We start from the raw sequence: 25,000 nt of genomic DNA on the forward strand, positions 1-25,000 counted from the left end.
GCAGAGAGAGGGAAGAAAGAAAGAAAGAAAGAAAGAAAGAAAGAAAGAAAGAAAGAAAGAAAGAAAGAAAGAAAGAAAGAAGAAAGAAAGAAAGAAAGAAAGAAAGAAAGAAAGAAAGAAAGAAGAGAGGACTGAGTCTACAAGGCCGCAGTAAGTTTTTATTGATTTCAGCTGTTTGTGAATCATTTCTGGCCCTGATGTTTCAGAGACACACGCCGTGCTACTAAAGAATCACATCATGGACATCATGGATACGGAAGGTGTGCAGTACGGTACGCGTGGGTCCCAGACTCCTGTCCGGCTGCAAGACATGGACACTGACATCAAAGCTAGACAAACGTTTAGCGAGGGCAGGCATTCCACGGAGCGATAATATCACAAGTGGCGCAGGGGGACGATCGGGAGCGAACGCTGAACTAATGAGGACGATTATCAAAAGACCAAAATGGGTTTTGCACCTTCGTACTGGATGGACTGGAAAAGCTGCGACATGAATGAACTATTACAGACGAGACGACCGCGGAGAGCCGTGATCACCGACCTCTGTGGCCGTGAGCGAGGAGGATGAGGACCCCCCCACAACTACACACTACACACTAACACTAATACTGACCCCGCCACACCTACACACTCACACTAACACTAATACTGACCCCGCCACAACTACACACTCACACTAACACTAATACTGACCCCGCCACAACTACACACTCACACTAACACTAATACTGACCCCGCCACAACTACACACTCACACTAACACTAATACTGACCCCGCCACAACTACACACTCACACTAACACTAATACTGACCCCGCCACAACTACACACTCACACTAACACTAATACTGACCCCGCCACAACTACACACTCACACTAACACTAATACTGACCCCGCCACACCTACACACTCACACTAACACTAATACTGACCCCGCCACAACTACACACTCACACTAACACTAATACTGACCCCGCCACAACTACACACTCACACTAACACTAATACTGACCCCGCCACACCTACACACTCACACTAACACTAATACTGACCCCGCCACAACTACACACTCACACTAACACTAATACTGACCCCGCCACAACTACACACTCACACTAACACTAATACTGAAACTAAAGCGCTTTTAAACAATACAAACTCAACTGAAACTAGCAAACCCACTCTGGGCACTAACCGACACTAACCTGAATTGAAAAAATACAAAAAAACTATAATAACCCTGACACATACACACAACGTAGATTGTTCTCTTACTCCACTCTTTCTACGTCTGCCAAGGAGACTGAAGACAGTTAGAGAGAGAGAGAGAGAGAGAGAGAGAGAGAGAGAGAGAGAGAGAGAGAGAGAGAGAGAGAGAGAGAGAGAGAAAGAGATAGAGAGGGAGAGAAGGAGAGAGAGAGAGAGAGAGAGGGAGAGGTGGAGGAGGAGGTGAAAGAGAGATATATCCACAAGTCCTTTCAAGTCCGATGTGAAGAGATCTCAGCTCAGTGCAGGATTTATTGATTGATTGATCGGTCGATCGATTGATTGATTGGTTGGTTGGTTGGTTGTAGTTGACTGAAACAAATTGTCTGTGTGTCTGCGTGTCTGTGTCTGCGATGTCTTATGTCATGTCTATCAATATAACTATGACCTGTGCTACTTGTTCTACTCTCTCTACACGTAGGCGCCTATGTTGTTGTTGTTGTTGTTGTTGTTGTTGTTGTTGTTGTTGTTGTTGTTGTTTCATGTCTGGGCGTGGGGTCAAAGTGCGCTCACAGGTAGAACTGAGTAATAATTCAGTTATTCTGTGAGACGCTGCTGAGAGTTGAGTTGGAGTTGAAAGCAATACTACTCTGCCGGTTAGGTTATACTGGGTTAGGGTTAGGGTTTAGGTTATACTGGGTCCCTGAAGCCAAACTGTTGATGTACTGTAGCCAGGGCCGCCTGGGAGAAATGCGAGGTCCTGTGCGAGATTTAAATTTTTTTTTTTTTTACAGTCAACATATTCTTAAATAATAGCGCTGCCCGAGGCTGGGCATGATACAGTCAACATATAGCAAGAGAGAGAGAGAGAGAGAGCTCCCGTTCTACAGTCAATATACAGTGTTATCGCTGCACAGACCCGGCAATGCCCCTGACCCTCCACCAGAGCAAGGAGAGAGAGAGAGAGAGAGAGACACATTGGAAAGAAACAACCCAAAACCAGAGCAAATTGAAATGCTATTTGGCCCTAAACAGAGAGTACACAGTGGCAGAATACCTGAGCACTGTGACTGACCCAATACTAAGAAGATCCTTGACTAGGTACAGACTCAGCGACCACAGCCTAGCCATCGAGAAAGGCCGCCATAGGCAGACCAGGGCCCTGTTTCTCGTACCTGGTTCAACTAAGTCGATCAAGATGTCATTATCCAGATTCAGTTAACCCGATGTTTGAAGCCGGGATTTTCCTGTTCCTCGAAGGTGGATTCAGTCTCGTTAACTCGATTCAGACTTGAGACCCAGGCTAAGTGCGCGCGGCCGCTTCAGGTGAAAAGCCAGCACGTATCGATGGCAGAGATCCTGATTCTCTAACTGCATTGATTGATTAATTGATTTAAAACTTTATTGACAGATTGCAATACGGCTCAATCGCCTCGCCGACAAGTTAAATGCGTTATCTATAGGCTAATTTTAAGTCCCTCATTACCTCAATCAATCAGATTATATTTCTTTAAACTTGCCTGCTAGATTGAATAATCAAATGAGATCTTGCTAGCGAAAATAATTAGTTAAACTGTTATACAGAATTACGATACGGCTCTCTTACCCATTGATTGATGTATTGTCGATATTTTACTTATCTCCACTGTGGTCTAACGGATTGTTCTTTTGACTTTCACGCAGATGACCGGGGTTCGAAACCCTAGTCTTTTCCTTCTTTTTGCAATATAGGAATAATTCAATTTGGTGCACGTTGAGAGCTATATAAAGAATGACATCCTCAATGCATGTAGATTTATAATATTTTAACTTAAAACCAGGCTACTTTGGCGTATAATCATAAATATTATATTCAAAAAAATTATATTGGAAACACAGGGTTTTGAACACCGGTCGCTGGGTTGGCAGGCTTGAGCACTACCGCTGGGCCACTGTGCCAGATGGGATAAATTCATTGTTTATACATTAATGAACGAGAGACCCGTGTTTAGAATATTCTTTATTTTGAATGAAGTTTTATTTCTTTATCCTCATTCATTAATGTGACGTCAACGGCTCATTCAATTTCTCAAATCCGTCAAACAGCGCATCTCATCAGACATCTTAATCCCAGTTACAATTAAAATAACCACGTCATAATGTGTACATCGCACCGAGCGAGCGCCACGGTATATATAACGTGCATTATTTAGGACAAAGTGAATTTAGTATCAGCATTTTGGGTCTATTTTACATTTCAAAAGCCCCCTCTGGAAGAATGGAGCACAAAAACGTAATTCAGAATGGTATAATGCAGATCGTAGACTGTGGGAATAATTTCAGGAAACGGGCTGTCACTTTCTTGCGGGGGCGTGGCGATGGTTCAGGCTAACTTGAACTTAAACTCTGCTTTCGACCAGGCTCAAACTTTTGGATCTGTTGTCATGGTGATTTGGAAAATCCAGGTACGGGGAATCGGAAAGTCCGGCTTAAGTCAGAATTACCCGAAAGTTATCCGGCTAACTCAGTTATCCAGGTACGAGGAACGGGGTCCTGGCTCCCAAGCCAAGACAGACCCACTGCACACAAGATGAGGTGGAAACCGAGCTCCACTTCTTAACAACCTGCCCACTATACCAAGACATACTTCCCACAAATTGCAAACACCCAAAGAGACTTTGAAAACATGGACAATAACTCAAAACTCCCATACCTACTGGGAGAAATACAAGAATGTGAAATAAAGTCCATTTGAATTGAAGAGAGAGAGATAGATAGAGCATGTCTGTGTGTGTTAGAAAGAGAGAGATAGAGAGAGAGCATGTCTGTTTGTGTGTGTGTGTGTTAGAGAGAGAGCATGTATATGTGTGTTAGAAAGAGAGAGAAATATATAGAGAGAGAGCATGTCATTTTGTGTGTTAGAGAGAGATATAGAGCATGTCTGTGTGTGTTAAAAAGAGAGAGAGAGAGAGAGAGAGCATGTGTGTTTGTGTGTTAGAGAGAGAGAGCATGTCTGTGTGTGTGTGTTAGAGAGAGAGCATGTATGAGAGAGATAAGCAAAGATGAGCCCCTAAAGGATATTCAACTTTTAATGGAAGAACAAAACAGAATGAAAAGATAACTTCACAAAGGCAACATGAATATACATAGATCCAAAAGGACAAAGATCAACACTTAAATCCAAAGAGAAGAGGGTCTATACCAGAGAAAAGGAGCCAATGGCCGACATCAGCTAAATAGGCTAACTGCAAATAGAGTAGCCAGGTACTGACACCAGGCCACACACTGTTAGCTACTACAACAGCTAGCCGGCCCGTTTGGCTGAATATAACATTAGCTACAACAGCTAGCCGGCCCGTTTTGCTCCCGAGAGAGAGAGAGAGAGAGAGATAATCCACGGCGGGAATAGAATAGAGTGCATTAAAAACTCACCAAACGTCCAAGAGGATGGAGACAACCGCGTGGAGTTGACGAAGTTCATCTGCCGAATGACCGTCCTCTTCATCTTGGCATAACAATGCTGCATGCGCTCTCTCTAGGTTAGCTAACGCTAGTTAGCCTTTAGCTAAGCTAGCTACTAGCCGACATCATCATGGCTATCCCGACTGAACCACACGTAAGCACTCGATATTATAACGTAGCTAAAGCTAACTAGCTGTCCCTGCCTTTAGCTAAGCCGACATGGCTAGCCTGACTGAACTGTCTAACATGCAACAACTTTCGTCTTCAGTCCATCTGCCGAATGACCGTCCTCTTTGTCTTGGCTGGCATAACTAAGCATAACCTCCAAAGCTGCACGCGCGAAATAGTCAAACGCAGCTGACGCACGCCGGCGTACACATGATGTAACCCCTCCCTTCGTTGAAACCAATAGTATGTCTGCTGCAGAGCCCCAGAGCTACAATAGTGAGTATGTCTGCTGCAGATCTAGCCGCAGAGCCAGGAACAAGTCAGACACATTCTACAAACGTGTCTAATGTGAAATATATAAGCATATAAGCAAAACTAGATTTTAGGTCTGTGATGAAAAAGGGCCTCGCGGGAAGGGGGGCCTCAAAAAAAAATAATTTTTTTTTTTTTTTTTTTTTTTTTTTTTCTTTTTTTGCGAGGCCCCCCTTCCCGTGAGGCCCTGTGCGACCCTGTGCGACCGCACACCCCCTGAGCACAACGTTTCTCAGAGTCAGGTCCGGGGACCGGTGTCAGGCCCTAGAGTAAGGTTGGGTGGTCCCTGGCCTGGTGGTCTAGTGTAGGGGAATTCGTTTTACGATTTGGAGGTGGTCATATTTTATTATCTCCTGTAAACAAGACAAGAACAAAAAAAGAACCAGAAACATTCCACCAGCCCCTGAGAGCAGAAAGAGACAGAGAGAAACAGTCATTTTGTAGTATGGAAGAGAGAGAGCCTTCTGAAGCCTTCTGAAGCCTTCTGAAGCCTTCTGAAGCCTTCTGAGGCCTTCTGAAGCCGAATGAAGCCTTCTGAAGCCTTCTGAAGCCGAATGAAGCCTTCTGAAGCCTTCTGAAGCCAAATGAAGCCTTCTGAAGCCGTATGAAGCCGTATGAAGCCTTCTGAAGCCGTATGAAGCCATATGAAGCCTTATGAAGCCTTCTGAAGCCTTCTGAAGCCTTATGAAGCCGTATGAAGCTGTATGAAGCCTTATGAAGCCTTCTGAAGCCGTATGAAGCCTTAAAGCCGTATGAAGCCTTCTGAAGCCTTCTGAAGCCTTATGAAGCCGTATGAAGCCTTATGAAGCCTTCTGAAGCCTTCTGAAGCCTTCTGAGGCCTTCTGAAGCCGAATGAAGCCTTCTGAAGCCTTCTGAAGCCGAATGAAGCCTTCTGAAGCCAAATGAAGCCAAATGAAGCCTTCTGAAGCCGTATGAAGCCGTATGAAGCCTTCTGAAGCCGTATGAAGCCATATGAAGCCTTATGAAGCCTTCTGAAGCCTTCTGAAGCCTTCTGAAGCCTTCTGAAGCTGTATGAAGCCGTATGAAGCCTTATGAAGCCTTCTGAAGCCGTATGAAGCCTTATGAAGCCTTCTGAAGCCGTATGAAGCCGTATGAAGCCTTATGAAGCCTTATGAAGCCTTCTAAAGCCGTATGAAGCCTTCTGAAGCCTTCTGAAGCTGTATGAAGCCGTATGAAGCCGTATGAAGCCGTATGAAGCCTTCTGAAGCCTTCTGAAGCATTCTGAAGCCGTATGAAGCCGTATGAAGCCTTCTGAAGCCGTATGAAGCCTTCTGAAGCATTCTGAAGCCTTCTGAAGCCGTATGAAGCCTTCTGAAGCCTTCTGAAGCCTTCTGAAGCCTTCTGAGGCCTTCTGAAGCCGAATGAAGCCTTCTGAAGCCTTCTGAAGCCGAATGAAGCCTTCTAAAGCCTTCTGAAGCCAAATGAAGCCTTCTGAAGCCGTATGAAGCCGTATGAAGCCTTCTGAAGCCGTATGAAGCCATATGAAGCCTTATGAAGCCTTCTGAAGCCTTCTGAAGCCTTCTGAAGCCTTATGAAGCCGTATGAAGCCGTATGAAGCCTTATGAAGTCTTCTGAAGCCGTATGAAGCCTTATGAAGCCTTCTGAAGCCTTCTGAAGCCGTATGAAGCCTTATGAAGCCTTATGAAGCCTTCTAAAGCCGTATGAAGCCTTCTGAAGCCTTCTGAAGCCTTATGAAGCCGTATGAAGCCTTATGAAGCCTTTTGAAGCCTTCTGAAGCCTTCTGAAGCCAAATGAAGCCTTCTGAAGCCGTATGAAGCCGTATGAAGCCTTCTGAAGCCGTATGAAGCCTTATGAAGCCTTCTGAAGCCTTCTGAAGCCTTCTGAAGCCTTCTGAAGCCTTATGAAGCTGTATGAAGCCGTATGAAGCCTTATGAAGCCTTCTGAAGCCGTATGAAGCCTTATGAAGCCTTCTGAAGCCGTATGAAGCCGTATGAAGCCTTATGAAGCCTTATGAAGCCTTCTAAAGCCGTATGAAGCCTTCTGAAGCCTTCTGAAGCCGTATGAAGCCGTATGAAGCCGTATGAAGCCTTCTGAAGCCTTCTGAAGCATTCTGAAGCATTCTGAAGCCGTATGAAGCCTTCTGAAGCCTTCTGAAGCCTTCTGAAGCATTCTGAAGCCTTCTGAAGCCGTATGAAGCCTTCTGAAGCCGTATGAAGCCTTCTGAAGCCTTCTGAAGCCTTCTGAAGCCGTATGAAGCCTTCTGAAGCCTTCTGAAGCCGTATGAAGCCTTCTGAAGCATTCTGAAGCCTTCTGAAGCCGTATGAAGCCTTCTGAAGCCGTATGAAGCCTTCTGAAGCCTTATGAAGCCTTCTGAAGCCGTCTGAAGCCTTATGAAGCCTAAGCGCTATGAAAGCCTTATGAAGCACCACTGCCACTCATCCTTCTCCTCGCTGTGTGTTTAAGGTTATGAACGTGGCGCGGATCCATGATAAATTCAAGGTGAAGACTTTCTGGGAACAGAAGATAGAGCATCACACTGAGCTGGCGGGAGAGGAGGAGACACGCGTCAGGACCAGTGCCCTGTCCAAGTGAGTACTGCTGTGGGGGGGGGGGGAGAGAGAGAGAGAGAGAGAGAGAGAGAGAGAGAGAGAGAGAGAGAGAGAGAGAGACAGGGGCAGAGAGAGAGAGAGAGAGAGAGAGAGAGAGAGAGAGAGAGAGAGAGAGAGAGAGAGAGAGAGAGAGGGGGCAGAGAGAGAGAGACTGAGAGAGAGAGAGAGAGAGAGAGAGAGAGAGAGAGAGAGAGAGAGAGAGAGAGAGAGAGAGAGAGAGAGAGAGAGAGAGAGAGAGACTTTTGACTTTGATGTTCTTTTATTAAAACATGTCAACTAAAAACAGTCAATAGAGACACAAAAATCTCACGGCATCTTCATAAAAACAACACACACACCCACACACTCACCCGCACACACACCCACACACACACTCGCACGCACACACCCACACACACACACACCCACAACCACCCCTACAAACTCCAAAAACCTCCTCCAGCACATAAAAACCACTTGACATTCAAATGCATATGTTCAGCCCCTCCCCCCCCACAGTACCCATTGCATTCCCCAGTCCCCAAACACTCTCCACCCGGTCCTGCCTCTCCCTCTGGCTCTCCACCATGCTCTCCTCCACAGAGTCCCTCCCGATGAACTTGGTGACGACCACGTTCCTGGTCTACCCAAAACGGTGTCAGCGGTCCACACCCTGCTGCTCCGATGCAGGGTCCACACCGGGTCCATGAGGTAGACGTGGGAGGCAGGCCAGCGGTCAGGTTAAACCCAACCCCTCCAGCCTTGAGTGACAGGAGCAAGATAACGAGGCCGCGGCCGGGGCTCTGGAACTCACTGATGACCTGGGCCCGCCTCTTCTGAGTCAATCTGCCGTCCAGACACACAAAACTGAAACCAACCATGGTCCCTGAATGGGGTCTCTAGTATGGTGAGGAAACGTGTGAACTGAGAGACCACCAGACTCTTGATGCCGCCGTCCTCATCGCGCACCCTGAGCAGGTTGTCCATCAGAGCTTTAACCTCCTCCTCTTCCATCTCCTGTGGGAACTCCACCAGCCGACTGGCCCTGATCTCACCTCGACAGTGAGGACAGCGCGCATGTTCCTGCTCCGTGCTGACGACCAGAGTGATGCAAGAGCGGCAGTAGACATGAGCACAGTGTGTGATGACAGGCAGGCGGACCGACTCCAGGCAGACAGAACACTCCTCGTCGTTCACCTCGCTGCTCTTGGTGCGCCGGAGGGTGATGCACTTCACCAGGGTCTGGAGGTTCTCCAGGCCAGTCTTGTCGCCCTGAGTGACCGGCCTCTGGATCACTCTGTCCCACCACACCTTCACCTCCTTCTGCGATGTAATATTGACCCCAAGTCCAGGAGAGAACAGGACAGCCACCCCTGCACTATTATTAGTGCCATGACTCATCACCAATCCCCCCCTCCAACTGAGTCCCCAGTCAACCTCATTACCCACATCACTATGGGTCTCTTGTACAAAAATAACATTTAAATGTTTCTGTTTTGCATAATCAGAAAACAGCCCCCCTTTCACACCATCCCCAGCACCATCAATCCGAAGGACCTCCATGTGAAAAAAGAGGGAGAAAACAGAGAGCAAGAACCAGAAAAAGAAACCCACCAGCAGATGTGCACCATACAGTAGAAGCCCTTAGAAGTCCAGCTTTTACTGCTACTCTACCACCACTCCACTTTGTGACTCCTATTTTCTGGATTTCACACCTCCACTGCCTGCCACAGGCTGGAAAGATTTTCATCTTACATTTTTATTCGTCCCAAATGTCCCAGCCCCATCCAATTTCTTAGCTTTTTTCACTGTTTATTTATCATGCATTGCAACACTAATATATGGTACAGTAGCCCAAGTCAGACTGACCATATAAAAATTATCTTGGGGGTCTGAGGGCAGTAGTCCCCGACCGCCTCCCTGGGGACGCACTTAAATTAAGTACCCTCGCTTTGTTTACGGCAGAAAATTAACTTAAGCACTTAGGTTAAGTACCCTGGCTTTGTTTACTGCAGAAAATTAACACCTAGTGCTAGTGCTAAACTGACATCGAAGTGACATTGGAGTGGCAGAAGGGACACGATTCTGAAAAGATTCATCTGTACATTATACACCTGTATTTGATGACAATCTTAGTTAGTAGCCCACTTATTCAGTCGGAACTTCCTCCTGGGTGTCATCATTAAACCCCCACCTGTGACCTTGTTAGCATGCATCACAGACCTTAAAAACTTTTCTTGATCTGGGAAAAAACGTCCCAATGGAACATTTTTCCTGTTTTTGGTTTCCCTAAGAAACCGGGTGAGCTCCCTTGCAGTATACATCCCCTCCTTTTCCAAATCCTCACCCCCATCACCAGATACCAATGCCTCTTCCTCAGACCCACTCTCCCTCTCCTTAGCACCCCCCTCTAAATCCATCCCCTCCTCACCCACCAGTGTGCTCCCCTCAACTTCAATCTCCTTCCCATTCTGACCCCCCCCCCCCCCCCTCCACCACTTTGCCCCCCCCTCTCTCCACAACGCCACTGGCCTCTGCGTCAGCTTCATTCCCCCCTACATCCACGGGGAGAGGGGCCCCCCCTCCATCTGATGAACCTAGCACCGGCCCTGGCTGTGCACCTGTTTCGGGAGCATGCTTCCCCCCTGCAGCTTCTACCTCCAGCACCAGCCCCCCTGTCTCAGTACCACTCTCTACTCCAACTCCTCCTGCAGCTTCTCCCTCCACCACCAGCCCCTCTGTCTCACCAGTAACATCCTCCACTCCCCCTGTATCTGCCTCTTGCTCTGCAGTGATTACCACATTAACCTCTACTATTTTTTCACTTGGCTGACGCGATGCCCCTCCCGCTGCGCGCTTTGGATGCGGACAAGCGAATCGCTTATGTCCAATATCCCCGCACTCAAAACAGCGCAAGCTGTCAGTACTCGCATACACAGCATACAAGCTCTCCCCAAACTTCACAGTGAAACTAGCATTTAACGTTTGGTCTGCGCTTTTCAAATACATAAACACTTGTCTACGCAACAAGAGTACATGCTTCAGCCCAGGTTCCTTACACCCAAGAGCAATAGGTCTGAATCCACTCGCAAACCTCCCGAAGCGCATCAGCTCCCTCGACAGCGCCTCGTCTTTGATAAACGGAGGTACATTCGACACGACTACCCGTGTAGCGGGAGCCGACAGCGGCGATACGGCCACAAGCACATCCCTCACAAAAATGCCACTCGCAATTACTTTGTTTACCAAACTTTCCTTTTTCAAAAAAACCACCACAGCCTTATTCATCCGCGATGCATAAGCGAGATTTTCGCATCCTACCTGCTCGCCGACAGCTTTCAAAACCTCCTCCACCGTAGCAGTCCCCTCGGGGACACACCTCACCCCGTGTCGGAGCGACACAGACTCAGGTCCTGCTGATTGCGAGGCCATGTCACCGGCCGCCTCCACTCACCAAACAATACACTCGCCTCCAACACTGTACACTTGCACCAGTTACCCTGGAAAAATAAGAACAAAAAAAAGGAAAAATAGAAGAATAGTAGAAACCTCCACAAACACCTCCGCTCACGTCAATCTCACTCCCAGCACCCTGAGAGAGAGAGAGAGAGAGATACATAGAGAGAGAGAGAGAGAGAGAGAGAGAGAGAGAGAGAGAGAGAGAGAGAGAGATAGAGAGAGAGAGAGAGAGAGAGATAGAGAGAGAGAGAGAGACTGTTGGACTACCTTGCCCCTGCCTACTCCCCTTACGAGATCCCCCTCCATGTCACTCGATTCCTGCCGGACATGGAGATTAGAGAGGCTGGAGGTTGGATACCGGAGCTCGGGGCTGTCCTATCCCAACGGTCTACCACAGACAGTAAACTCCACCCATGTGCTTACCTCTCTCGACATCTATCCCCGGCGGAGAGAAACTGTTAGCTGTGAAACTGGCGCTGGAGGAGTGGCGCCACGGACTGGAGGGAGCGGTTCTTCCCTTCATCGTCTGGACCGACAACAAGTGACCCCATCCTGTAACATTACAGTCAAGAACAAATACCCCTTGCCATTGATAAATTGTGGATCCGGGCGGACCCTGAGAAGATCAAGGCAGTGGCAGACTGGCCCAAACCCTCGAATGTCAAGCAGCTCCATCGTTTCCTTGGGTTTGCAAACTTCTACCGGCGTTTCATCAGGGACTACAGCCGGATCGCCGCGCCCCTCACCCAAATCACGTTGCCCTCTGTTCCCTTCTCCTGGACCGCGAAGGCAGAGTCCGCCTTCTCGGAGCTGCATAGGCGCTTCACATCCGCTCCCATTCTCGTCCAGCCAGACACGTCCCGCCAGTTTGTGGTGGAGGTGGATGCCTCCATTACCGGTGTGGGAGCGGCCCTCTCTCAGCGCTCCACGGCCGACCAAAAACTCCACCCCTGCGCCTTCCTCTCTCGCCCCGGCAGAGGCAAACTATGACATTGGGAACCGGGAACTCTTGGCGGTCAAACAGGCCTTGGAGGAATGGAGACACTGGCTGTAGGGTTCCGACCTCCCCTTCCTCGTGTGGACTGACCACAAGAACCTCACCTACATCCAGACAGCCAAACGTCTGAATTCCCAACAGGCCCGTTGGGCACTGTTCTTCATCCGCTTTAACTTTACCTTGACCTATAGACCTGGCTCCAAGAACCTCAAGCCAGATGCCCTCTCCTGTCAATTTGTCCCCGAAGAGGGTCCTGTTCACCCCGACACCATCCTCCCTCCCACCTGCGTGGTGGCCTCCGCTACCTGGGAGATCGAGTCTGTCGTCAGGGAGGCCCAACTTAGCCTGACCCAGGTAACGGCCCTCCTAACCAGCTTTTTGTCCCCGACAGTGTCCGCTCTCAGGTCCTCCAGTGTATCCACACCTCCCGGTTTGCCTGTCATCCTGGGATCGACTGAACCCTGTCCCTGCTGAATCATAATTTTTGGTGGTCCACCATGAGGGAGGATACCCGCGCCTTCATCCTGGTCTGCACTGTCTGTGCTTGTGGGAAGTCCTCCCACTGACCTCCTGCCGGGCTACTCTGCCCGCTACCAGTCCCAGTGCGACCATGGTCTCACATCGCCCTGGACTTTGTTACCGGGCTTCCCCCCTCACTCGGTAACACCATAGTTGACAGATTCTCAAAGGCTGTCCATGTCGTTGCTCTCCCCAAAACTTCCCTCTGCTTCAGAGACCACAGATCTAATCACTAGCAGGTTGTCAGGCTCATCTTTATGCGGATGATACAGTTGTCTACTGCATTGCGGATACTGTTCAGGAAGCTATTGTGAACCTGCAGCTTGCGTTTGACACTCTCCAAAATGCTCTAGCTAAGCTCAAGTTAGTGCTTAATGCTAGTAAAACCAAGTCTATGATGTTTTCTAGAGCCAGGGTTATAGATTATGACATGCTACACCTAACAACAGCAAATGGTTTGTATATTGAAAGAGTTAGTGAGTATAAATATCTTGGTATATGGCTGGATGATAAACTTTCTTTTAAATTCCATATAGATAACCTAGCTACAAAATTACGGCAAAAGATTGGTTTCTTGTACCGTAACCGCGCTAGTTTTCCTATGTTCTGTAGGAAAATAATTATACAGGCTGTTTTTTTGTCAATATTGGACTATGGTGATGTCATTTACAGGCATGCGTCTGCGTCTACATTAATGCCTTTGGATTCTGCCTACCACTCCGCCCTAAGATTTATTACGGGTGACAAATATGATACTCACCATTGTCTTTTGTATGAGAGGGTAGGCTGGCCATCTCTCTCGTTGCGACGTAGTTATCATGGGTATCTTTTTATCTACAAAGCAATTATTGGCAACCTTCCACCTTATTTATTACATCTTTGTTGGTCTGGAGTGCTGTCACCTACCAAACTCGTTCGAATGATCGGCTTGTGCTCAGGGTGCCTCGAGTTCGGTCTGAGCTTGGAAAATCTGCCTTCTCCTACGATGCTCCATACACATGGAATACCCTGCAAAAGACTCTAAAGCTCGGAACATTCCCGTCATTCATGGAGTTTAAAGGCATTGCACTTGACCTATGTACTGAATCATGTAATTGTTTTTAATCCATCATTGTAGTAATTGTAATTCATTGTAATTATTAACTGTTATGATATTTGTGTCCTTTGTTAACTCGTCATCACTGTAAATGAGGGAAACCTCAGTGCTTTCACGAGTATAAATAAAGGTTTGAAATGAAAATGAAATGATGGTGGTCCATGTCTTCCATCTTCATGGGATCCCGGTGGACATCGTTTCCGACAGAGGTCCCCAGTTCATCTCCCAGGTCTGGAAGGCCTTCTGTCTAGCCCTGGGGGCCACAGTCAGCCTCTCCTCCGGGTACAACCTGCAGGCCAATGGGCACTCTGAGCGGGCCAACCAAGACCTGGGGGCAGCCCTTCGCTGTGTCACAGCCCGGAACCCCTCCGCCTGGAGCGACCACCTGCCGTGGATTGAATATGCCCACAACTCCCTATTCAGCACGGCCACAGGTCAGTCCCCCGTTGAGTCCTCTCTGGGCTATCAACCCCCACTGTTCCCAGCACAGGAAGAGGAGATAGCAGTACCCTCTGCCCAGGTTCGCCTCCGCCACTGCAGGAGGATATGGGTGGACACCAGGGCCGCACTGCTCCGCTCTGCTGACCGGAATCGCCGCTTTGCAGACCGCCACAGGACCCCAGCTCCTGACTACCAACCAGGTCAGAAGGTTTGGCTCTCATCTCGAGACCTGCCTCTACAATCCGTCTCCCGGAAACTCACACCCCGTTTCGTTGGTCTATATGAAATCCTGTCTGTCATTAACCCCTCAGTAGTCAGACTCAAGCCCCCGTCTCATATGAGAATACATCCATCGTTTCATGTGTCGCAGTTGAAGCCGGTGGTCTCTAACCCTCTATCCCCTCCAGCTCCGGTTCCTCCTCCCCCCGGATCATTGATGAGCACCCCACCTACACCGACCGGCAGTTGCTGGATGTACGCCGCCGCGGTCGCGGCTTCCAGTACCTGGTGGACTGGGAGGACTATGGTCCGGAAAAACGCAGCTGGGTCTCCCGCCAGCTGATCCTGGATCCTACCTTCATCCGGGACTTCCACCGGAACAACCCTGGCAAGCCTGGAGGGCTTGGTGGGGGGGGGGGTCCTGTTACAACCACAGCCAGGGCCTCTCTCTCTCTCCTGTCTGGCAGCAGGTCTCCATGCCCTTATATGGGCAGCTTCCTGTCTCTTCATTCCCACGCTGTCTACCGGGTCATCCTACACACCTGAGAATCATCACCGAGCCTGGATATGAGGCCTGCGCTCCTGCCACTCCTCGTCCGAGTGTTTCTTCACCTACCGTGGTACTAGGACTCTAACCTATATGCTTCCTCTGTCTCTGAACCTGCCCTGTTCTAACTTCTCTCTCTCTGCGTGTAGGATCGCACAACCCCCCGGACCACTCCCCACCCGTGGACGTCTCCAGCCTGGACACTGCCAGGGATCTCATGGAGAGACCTGCTTCTATACATTTCTGTATTCAGACCTTGTCAATGCTGCCTGGTACCTAATTAAACACCCTAAACCGCCTCATTCTCCTGTGCCTCGTGTTCTGCTCATGGGTTCCAACCTAGATGCCACCCTAACAATGAGGACCTGAACCCGTGTATGACCCTTCGCCTGTTGGACTACCTTGCCCCTGCCCACTCCCCTTATTACCCGAGTACCCGTTACGTTATCGACCCCTGCCCGTCTGACTACACTACCCTGCCCCACACACTCACCCTGGACTGTACGAGATCTCTCTCGATTCCTGCCCGGATACCTGACTACCCCTTTTCTGAATCATCTCTATCTCCAACCTGCCTCTGTCTGGGTTAATACCTCCTCTATCACCTCTATCTCCAACCTGCCTCTGTCTGGGTTAAAACCTCCTCTATCACCTCTATCTCCAACCTGCCTCTGTCTGGGTTAATACCTCCTCTATCACCTCTATCTCCAACCTGCCTCTGTCTGGGTTAATACCTCCTCTATCACCTCTATCTCCAACCTGCCTCTGTCTGGGTTAATACCTCCTCTATCACCTCTATCTCCAACCTGCCTCTGTCTGGGTTAATACCTCCTCTATCACCTCTATCTCCAACCTGCCTCTGTCTGGGTTAATACCTCCTCTATCACCTCTATCTCCAACCTGCGTCTGTCTGGGTTAATACCTCCTCTATCACCTCTATCTCCAACCTGCCTCTGTCTGGGTTAATACCTCCTCTATCACCTCTATCTCCAACCTGCCTCTGTCTGGGTTAATACCTCCTCTATCACCTCTATCTCCAACCTGCCTCTGTCTGGGTTAATACCTCCTCTATCACCTCTATCTCCAACCTGCCTCTGTCTGGGTTAATACCTCCTCTATCACCTCTATCTCCAACCTGCCTCTGTCTGGGTTAATACCTCCTCTATCACCTCTATCTCCAACCTGCCTCTGTCTGGGTTAATACCTCCTCTATCACCTCTATCTCCAACCTGCCTCTGTCTGGGTTAATACCTCCTCTATCACCTCTATCTCCAACCTGCCTCTGTCTGGGTTAATACCTCCTCTATCACCTCTATCTCCAACCTGCCTCTGTCTGGGTTAATACCTCCTCTATCACCTCTATCTCCAACCTGCCTCTGTCTGGGTTAATACCTCCTCTATCACCTCTATCTCCAACCTGCCTCTGTCTGGGTTAATACCTCCTCTATCACCTCTATCTCCAACCTGCCTCTGTCTGGGTTAATACCTCCTCTATCACCTCTATCTCCAACCTGCCTCTGTCTGGGTTAATACCTCCTCTATCACCTCTATCTCCAACCTGCCTCTGTCTGGGTTAATACCTCCTCTATCACCTCTATCTCCAACCTGCCTCTGTCTGGGTTAATACCTCCTCTATCACCTCTATCTCCAACCTGCCTCTGTCTGGGTTAATACCTCCTCTATCACCTCTATCTCCAACCTGCCTCTGTCTGGGTTAATACCTCCTCTATCACCTCTATCTCCAACCTGCCTCTGTCTGGGTTAATACCTCCTCTATCACCTCTATCTCCAACCTGCCTCTGTCTGGGTTAAAACCTCCTCCGTCACGTCTGTCACCAGCAGCGGCCTGGGAATGTTGATTAGAGGCATGCGGGGCTGTGGGTGTAATACCACAGATTAGCCTGTATGTGGCTGGACCGCTGACAGAGACATGCCTTTCTGCTGCATATCTGTCCATAAGACACAACGCTGTTTCTGTTTCTACTGGCACATCTACACATTCTATCAGCTATAAAAAAAAATAAAAGGTCATATTTCCCCCGAGTTCACAACACAATTAATTATAGAGCTTGAGTCATGGTGCGGCTGCAACTCACCTTTAACCATCTCTGTCTCTCTGTCTGTCTCTCTGTCTGTCTGTCTATCTGTCTGTCTGTCTGTCTGTCTGTATCTCTGTCTGTCTGTCTGTCTGTCTGTCTGTCTGTCTGTCTGTCTGTCTGTCTGTCTGTCTGTCTGTCTGTCTGTCTATCTGTCTCTCTGTCTGTCTGTCTGTCTCTCTGTCTGTCTCTCTGTGTCTCTCTGTCTGTCTGTCTCTCTGTGTCTCTCTGTCTCTCTGTGTCTGTCTGTCTCTCTGTCTGTCTCTCTGTCTGTCTGTCTGTCTGTCTGTCAGTCTCTCTGTGTCTGTCTGTCTCTCTGTCTCTCTCTCTGTCTGTCTGTCTGTCTGTCTGTCTGTCTGTCTGTCTGTCTGTCTGTCTGTCTGTCTGTCTGTCTCTCTGTCTCTCTGTGTCTGTCTGTCTCTCTGTCTGTCTCTCTGTGTATCTCTGTCTCTATGTCTCTCTTGTCTGTATGTCTCTCTGTGACTCTCTGTCTCTCTGTGTCTGTCTGTCTCTCTTTGTCTGTTACTCTGTGTCTGTCTGTCTCTCTGTGTCTGTCTCTCTGTGTCTGTCTCTCTTTGACTGTGAATCTGTGTCTGTCTGTCTCTCTGTGTCTGTCTCTCTGTGTCTGTCTCTCTTTGTCTGTCTCTCTGTGTCTGTCTCTCTCTCTGACTCTCTGTGTCTGTCTGTCTCTCTGTGTCTGTCTCTCTCTCTGTCTCTCTGTGTCTGTCTCTCTGTGTCTGTCTCTCTCTCTGTCTCTCTGTGTCTGTCTCTCTTTGTCTGTCTCTCTGTGTCTGTCTCTCTCTCTGTCTCTCTGTGTCTGTCTCTCTCTCTCTATGTCTCTCTCTGTCTGTCTATCTCTCTCTCTGTCTCTCTGTGTCTGTCTCTCTCTCTGTCTCTCTGTGTCTGTCTCTCTCTCTGTCTCTCTGTGTCTGTCTCTCTCTCTGTCTCTCTGTGTCTGTCTGTATCTCTGTCTCTCTCTCTGTGTCTATGTGTCTGTCTCTTTCTCTCTGTCTCTCTCTGTCTGTCTCTCTCTCTGTCTCTCTGTGTCTGTCTCTCTCTCTGTCTCTCTGTGTCTGTCTCTCTCTCTGTCTCTCTGTGTCTGTCTCTCTCTCTGTCTCTCTGTGTCTGTCTGTATCTCTGTCTCTCTCTGTGTCTCTGTGTCTGACTGTCTCTCTGTGTCTGTCTCTCTCTCTCTGTCTCTCTGTGTCTGTCTGTATCTCTGTCTCTCTCTGTGTCTCTGTGTCTGACTGTCTCTCCGTGTCTCTGTCTGTCTCTCTGTGTCTGTCTCTCTGTGTATCTGTCTCTCAGTGTATGTCTCTCTGTCTGTCTGTCTGCCTCTCTGTCTGTCTGTCTGTCTGTCTCTCTGTTTGTCTCCCAGTCTGTATATCATGTGTCTGGCCATTACACAATTAATTAAAGAGATGTGGTTATAGAATCAGGCTAAATATACTGACCTTTGACCTTATGCATCTCTTCACCTGTCTCCCTCTCACTGTCTCTTTTTCATCAACTATATTGATCCATTCAACTGTTTGCCTTCTATTGATCTGTTTCGTCATCTTTCTCTCTTTCTATCCACCAGAACAACAATATACACCAGTAGTGTGTGTGTGTGTGTGTGTGTGTGTGTGTGTGTGTGTGTGTGTGTGTGTGTGTGTGTGTGTGTATGTGCGAGAGAGAGAGAGAGAGAGAGAGAGAGAGAGAGAGAGAGAGAGAGAGAGAGAGAGAGAGAGAGAGAGAGAGAGAGAGAGAGGGAGAGACTGAAAGAGAGAGAGAGAGAGAGAGAGTACAGATCTATTACTGTACATGCCGGCAGGCTGGTCTGCTTAGTGCTCTGCTACCAGCTGTTGTAATGCAAACAATTGCGCCTCTCATTGATTTATTAACAGAGATTAAACTGAATAGTACTGACTAAACTGATGAGTACTGACTAAACTGATGAGTACTGAGTACTGACTAAACGGATGAGTACTGACTAAACTGTTGACTAAACTGATGAGTACTGACTAAACTGATGAGTACTGAGTACTGACTAAACGGATGAGTACTGACTAAACTGTTGACTAAACTGATGAGTACTGACTAAACTGATGAGTACTGACTAAACTGTTGACTAAACTGATGAGTACTGACTAAACTGATGAGTACTGACTAAACTGTTTCATATACCTAGCTTCATATACCTAGCTTCATATACAGTAGCTTCATATACCTAGCTTCATATACAGTAGCTTCATATACAGTAGCTTCATATACCTAGCTTCATATACAGTAGCTTCATATACAGTAGTTTCATATACCTAGCTTCATATACAGTAGCTTCATATACAGTAGCTTCATATACCTAGCTTCATATACAGTAGCTTCATATACAGTAGCTTCATATACAGTAGCTTCATATACCTAGCTTCATATACCTAGCTTCATATACCTAGCTTCATATACAGTAGCTTCATATACCTAGCTTCATATACAGTAGCTTCATATACAGTAGCTTCATATACCTAGCTTCATATACAGTAGCTTCATATACAGTAGCTTCATATACCTAGCTTCATATACCTAGCTTCATATACCTAGCTGCATATACAGTAGCTTCATATACAGTAGCTTCATATACAGTAGCTTCATATACCTAGCTTCATATACAGTAGCTTCATATACCTAGCTTCATATAAAGTAGCTTCATATACCTAGCTTCATATACAGTAGCTTCATATAGCTAGCTTCATATACAGTAGCTTCATATACCTAGCTTCATATACCTAGCTTCATCTACAGTAGCTTCATATACCTAGCTTCATATGCCTAGCTTCATATACAGTAGCTTCATATACCTAGCTTCATATACCTAGCTTCATCTAGAGTAGCTTCATATGCCTAGCTTCATATACCTAGCTTCATATACCTAGCTTCATATACCTAGCTTCATATACCTAGCTTCATATACAGTAGCTTCATATACAGTAGCTTCATATACCTAGCTTCATATACAGTAGCTTCATATACCTAGCTTCATATACCTAGCTTCATATACCTAGCTTCATATACAGTAGCTTCATATACAGTAGCTTCATATACCTAGCTTCATATAGCTAGCTTCATATAGCTAGCTTCATATACCTAGCTTCATATAGCTAGCTTCATATACCTAGCTTCATATACAGTAGCTTCATATACAGTAGCTTCATATACAGTAGCTTCATATACCTAGCTTCATATACCTAGCTTCATATACCTAGCTTCATATACCTAGCTTCATATACAGTAGCTTCATATACAGTAGCTTCATATAGCTAGCTTCATATACCTAGCTTCATATACCTAGCTTCATATAGCTAGCTTCATATACAGTAGCTTCATATACAGTAGCTTCATATAAAGTAGCTTCATATACCTAGCTTCATATACCTAGCTTCATATACAGTAGCTTCATATACCTAGCTTCATATACCTAGCTTCATATACAGTAGCTTCATATACAGTAGCTTCATATACAGTAGCTTCATATACCTAGCTTCATATACCTAGCTTCATATACAGTAGCTTCATATACCTAGCTTCATATACCTAGCTTCATATACAGTAGCTTCATATACAGTAGCTTCATATACAGTAGCTTCATATACCTAGCTTCATATACAGTAGCTTCATATACCTAGCTCCATATACCTAGCTTCATATACAGTAGCTTCATATACCTAGCTTCATATACCTAGCTTCATATACCTAGCTTCATCTACAGTAGCTTCATATGCCTAGCTTCATATACCTAGCTTCATATACAGTAGCTTCATATACAGTAGCTTCATATACACAGTAGCTTCATATACAGTAGCTTCATATACAGTAGCTTCATATACCTAGCTTCATATACCTAGCTTCATATACAGTAGCTTCATATACCTAGCTTCATATACAGTAGCTTCATATACCTAGCTTCATATACCTAGCTTCATATACCTAGCTTCATATACCTAGCTTCATATACAGTAGCTTCATATACAGTAGCTTCATATACAGTAGCTTCATATACCTAGCTTCATATACCTAGCTTCATATACCTAGCTTCATATACAGTAGCTTCATATACCTAGCTTCATATACAGTAGCTTCATATACCTAGCTTCATATACAGTAGCTTCATATACCTAGCTTCATATACCTCGCTTCATATACAGTAGCTTCATATACCTAGCTTCATATACAGTAGCTTCATATACAGTAGCTTCATATACAGTAGCTTCATATACAGTAGCTTCATATACCTAGCTTCATATACCTAGCTTCATATACAGTAGCTTCATATACCCAGCTTCATATACAGTAGCTTCATATACCTAGCTTCATATACCTAGCTTCATATACCTAGCTTCATATACAGTAGCTTCATATACAGTAGCTTCATATACAGTAGCTTCATATACCTAGCTTCATATACCTAGCTTCATATACCTAGCTTCATATACAGTAGCTTCATATACCTAGCTTCATATACAGTAGCTTCATATACCTAGCTTCATATACAGTAGCTTCATATACCTAGCTTCATATACCTAGCTTCATATACAGTAGCTTCATATACCTAGCTTCATATACAGTAGCTTCATATACAGTAGCTTCATATACAGTAGCTTCATATACCTAGCTTCATATACCTAGCTTCATATACAGTAGCTTCATATACCTAGCTTCATATACAGTAGCTTCATATACCTAGCTTCATATACCTAGCTTCATATACCTAGCTTCATATACCTAGCTTCATATACAGTAGCTTCATATACAGTAGCTTCATATACAGTAGCTTCATATACCTAGCTTCATATACCTAGCTTCATATACCTAGCTTCATATACAGTAGCTTCATATACAGTAGCTTCATATACCTAGCTTCATATACCTAGCTTCATATACCTAGCTTCATATACCTAGCTTCATATACAGTAGCTTCATATACCTAGCTTCATATACCTAGCTTCATATACCTAGCTTCATATAGCTAGCTTCATATACCTAGCTTCATATAGCTAGCTTCATATACCTAGCTTCATATACCTAGCTTCATATACCTAGCTTCATATACCTAGCTTCATATACAGTAGCTTCATATACAGTAGCTTCATATACAGTAGCTTCATATACCTAGCTTCATATACCTAGCTTCATATAGCTAGCTTCATATACCTAGCTTCATATACCTAGCTTCATATACCTAGCTTCATATACAGTAGCTTCATATACCTAGCTTCATATAGCTAGCTTCATATACCTAGCTTCATATACAGTAGCTTCATATACCTAGCTTCATATACAGTAGCTTCATATACAGTAGCTTCATATACCTAGCTTCATATAGCTAGCTTCATATACCTAGCTTCATATACCTAGCTTCATATACAGTAGCTTCATATACCTAGCTTCATATACCTAGCTTCATATACCTAGCTTCATATACCTAGCTTCATCTACAGTAGCTTCATATACCTAGCTTCATATAGCTAGCTTCATATACAGTAGCTTCATATACAGTAGCTTCATATACAGTAGCTTCATATACCTAGCTTCATATACCTAGCTTCATATACCTAGCTTCATATACCTAGCTTCATATAGCTAGCTTCATATAGCTAGCTTCATATACCTAGCTTCATATACCTAGCTTCATATACCTAGCTTCATATAGCTAGCTTCATATACCTAGCTTCATATACCTAGCTTCATATACCTAGCTTCATATACCTAGCTTCATATACAGTAGCTTCATATACAGTAGCTTCATATACCTAGCTTCATATACCTAGCTTCATATACCTAGCTTCATATACAGTAGCTTCATATACAGTAGCTTCATATACAGTAGCTTCATATACAGTAGCTTCATATACAGTAGCTTCATATACCTAGCTTCATATACCTAGCTTCATATACCTAGCTTCATATACAGTAGCTTCATATACAGTAGCTTCATATAGCTAGCTTCATATACCTAGCTTCATATACAGTAGCTTCATATACCTAGCTTCATATAGCTAGCTTCATATACCTAGCTTCATATACCTAGCTTCATATACAGTAGCTTCATATACCTAGCTTCATATACCTAGCTTCATATACAGTAGCTTCATATACAGTAGCTTCATATACCTAGCTTCATATACCTAGCTTCATATACAGTAGCTTCATATACCTAGCTTCATATACCTAGCTTCATATACAGTACCTTCATATGCCTAGCTTCATATACCTAGCTTCATATACCTAGCTTCATATACAGTAGCTTCATATGCCTAGCTTCATATACCTAGCTTCATATAGCTAGCTTCATATACCTAGCTTCATATACCTAGCTTCATATACAGTAGCTTCATATACCTAGCTTCATATACAGTAGCTTCATATACCTAGCTTCATATACCTAGCTTCATATACAGTAGCTTCATATACCTAGCTTCATATACCTAGCTTCATATACAGTAGCTTCATATGCCTAGCTTCATATACCTAGCTTCATATAGCTAGCTTCATATACCTAGCTTCATATAGCTAGCTTCATATACCTAGCTTCATATAGCTAGCTTCATATACAGTAGCTTCATATACAGTAGCTTCATATACAGTAGCTTCATATACCTAGCTTCATATACCTAGCTTCATATACCTAGCTTCATTAGCTTCATATAGCTAGCTTCATATACAGTAGCTTCATATACAGTAGCTTCATATACCTAGCTTCATATACCTAGCTTCATATACCTAGCTTCATATACCTAGCTTCATATACAGTAGCTTCATATACCTAGCTTCATATACCTAGCTTCATATACCTAGCTTCATATACCTAGCTTCATATACCTAGCTTCATTAGCTTCATATACCTAGCTTCATATACAGTAGCTTCATATAGCTAGCTTCATATACCTAGCTTCATATACAGTAGCTTCATATACCTAGCTTCATATACCTAGCTTCATACACATAGCTTCATATACCTAGCTTCATTAGCTTCATATACCTAGCTTCATATACAGTAGCTTCATATACAGTAGCTTCATATAGCTAGCTTCATATACCTAGCTTCATATACCTAGCTTCATATACCTAGCTTCATATACCTAGCTTCATATAGCTAGCTTCATACACATAGCTTCATATACCTAGCTTCATTAGCTTCATATACCTAGCTTCATATACAGTAGCTTCATATAGCTAGCTTCATATACAGTAGCTTCATATACCTAGCTTCATATAGCTAGCTTCATATAACTAGCTTCATATACCTATCTTCATATACCTAGCTTCATATACCTAGCTTCATATAGCTAGCTTCATATACAGTAGCTTCATATACCTAGCTGCATATACCTAGCTTCATATACCTAGCTTCATATACCTAGCGCTTCATATACCTAGCTTCATATACCTAGCTTCATATACCTAGCGCTTCATATACCTAGCTTCATATACCTAGCTTCATATACCTAGCTTCATATACAGTAGCTTCATATACCTAGCTTCATATACCTAGCTTCATATACAGTAGCTTCATGTGCCTAGCTTCATATACCTAGCTTCATATAGCTAGCTTCATATACCTAGCTTCATATAGCTAGCTTCATATACCTAGCTTCATATAGCTAGCTTCATATACAGTAGCTTCATATACAGTAGCTTCATATACAGTAGCTTCATATACCTAGCTTCATATACCTAGCTTCATATACCTAGCTTCATTAGCTTCATATAGCTAGCTTCATATACAGTAGCTTCATATACAGTAGCTTCATATACCTAGCTTCATATACCTAGCTTCATATACCTAGCTTCATATACCTAGCTTCATATACAGTAGCTTCATATACCTAGCTTCATATACCTAGCTTCATATACCTAGCTTCATATACCTAGCTTCATTAGCTTCATATACC

General features: G+C 45.3%; 1 protein-coding gene across 1 annotated transcript in view; it reads left to right on the forward strand.

The window, feature by feature from the left end:
• Positions 1-81: 81 nt before the first annotated feature.
• Positions 82-25,000, forward strand: part of LOC311233288 (protein FAM240C-like) — a 36,702-nt gene continuing 11,783 nt past the window's right edge. Inside the window, exons 1-2 of the mRNA XM_084320231.1 lie at positions 82-150; positions 7,574-7,698. Of these exons, the coding sequence (XP_084176357.1) occupies positions 7,577-7,698 (122 nt within the window). The 5' untranslated portion in view covers positions 82-150; positions 7,574-7,576. The remainder of the gene's footprint in view (positions 151-7,573; positions 7,699-25,000) is intronic.

Source organism: Notolepis coatsorum, assembly GCF_963971535.1.
Source record: "Notolepis coatsorum genome assembly, chromosome: 8".
NCBI lineage: Eukaryota > Metazoa > Chordata > Actinopteri > Aulopiformes > Paralepididae > Notolepis > Notolepis coatsorum.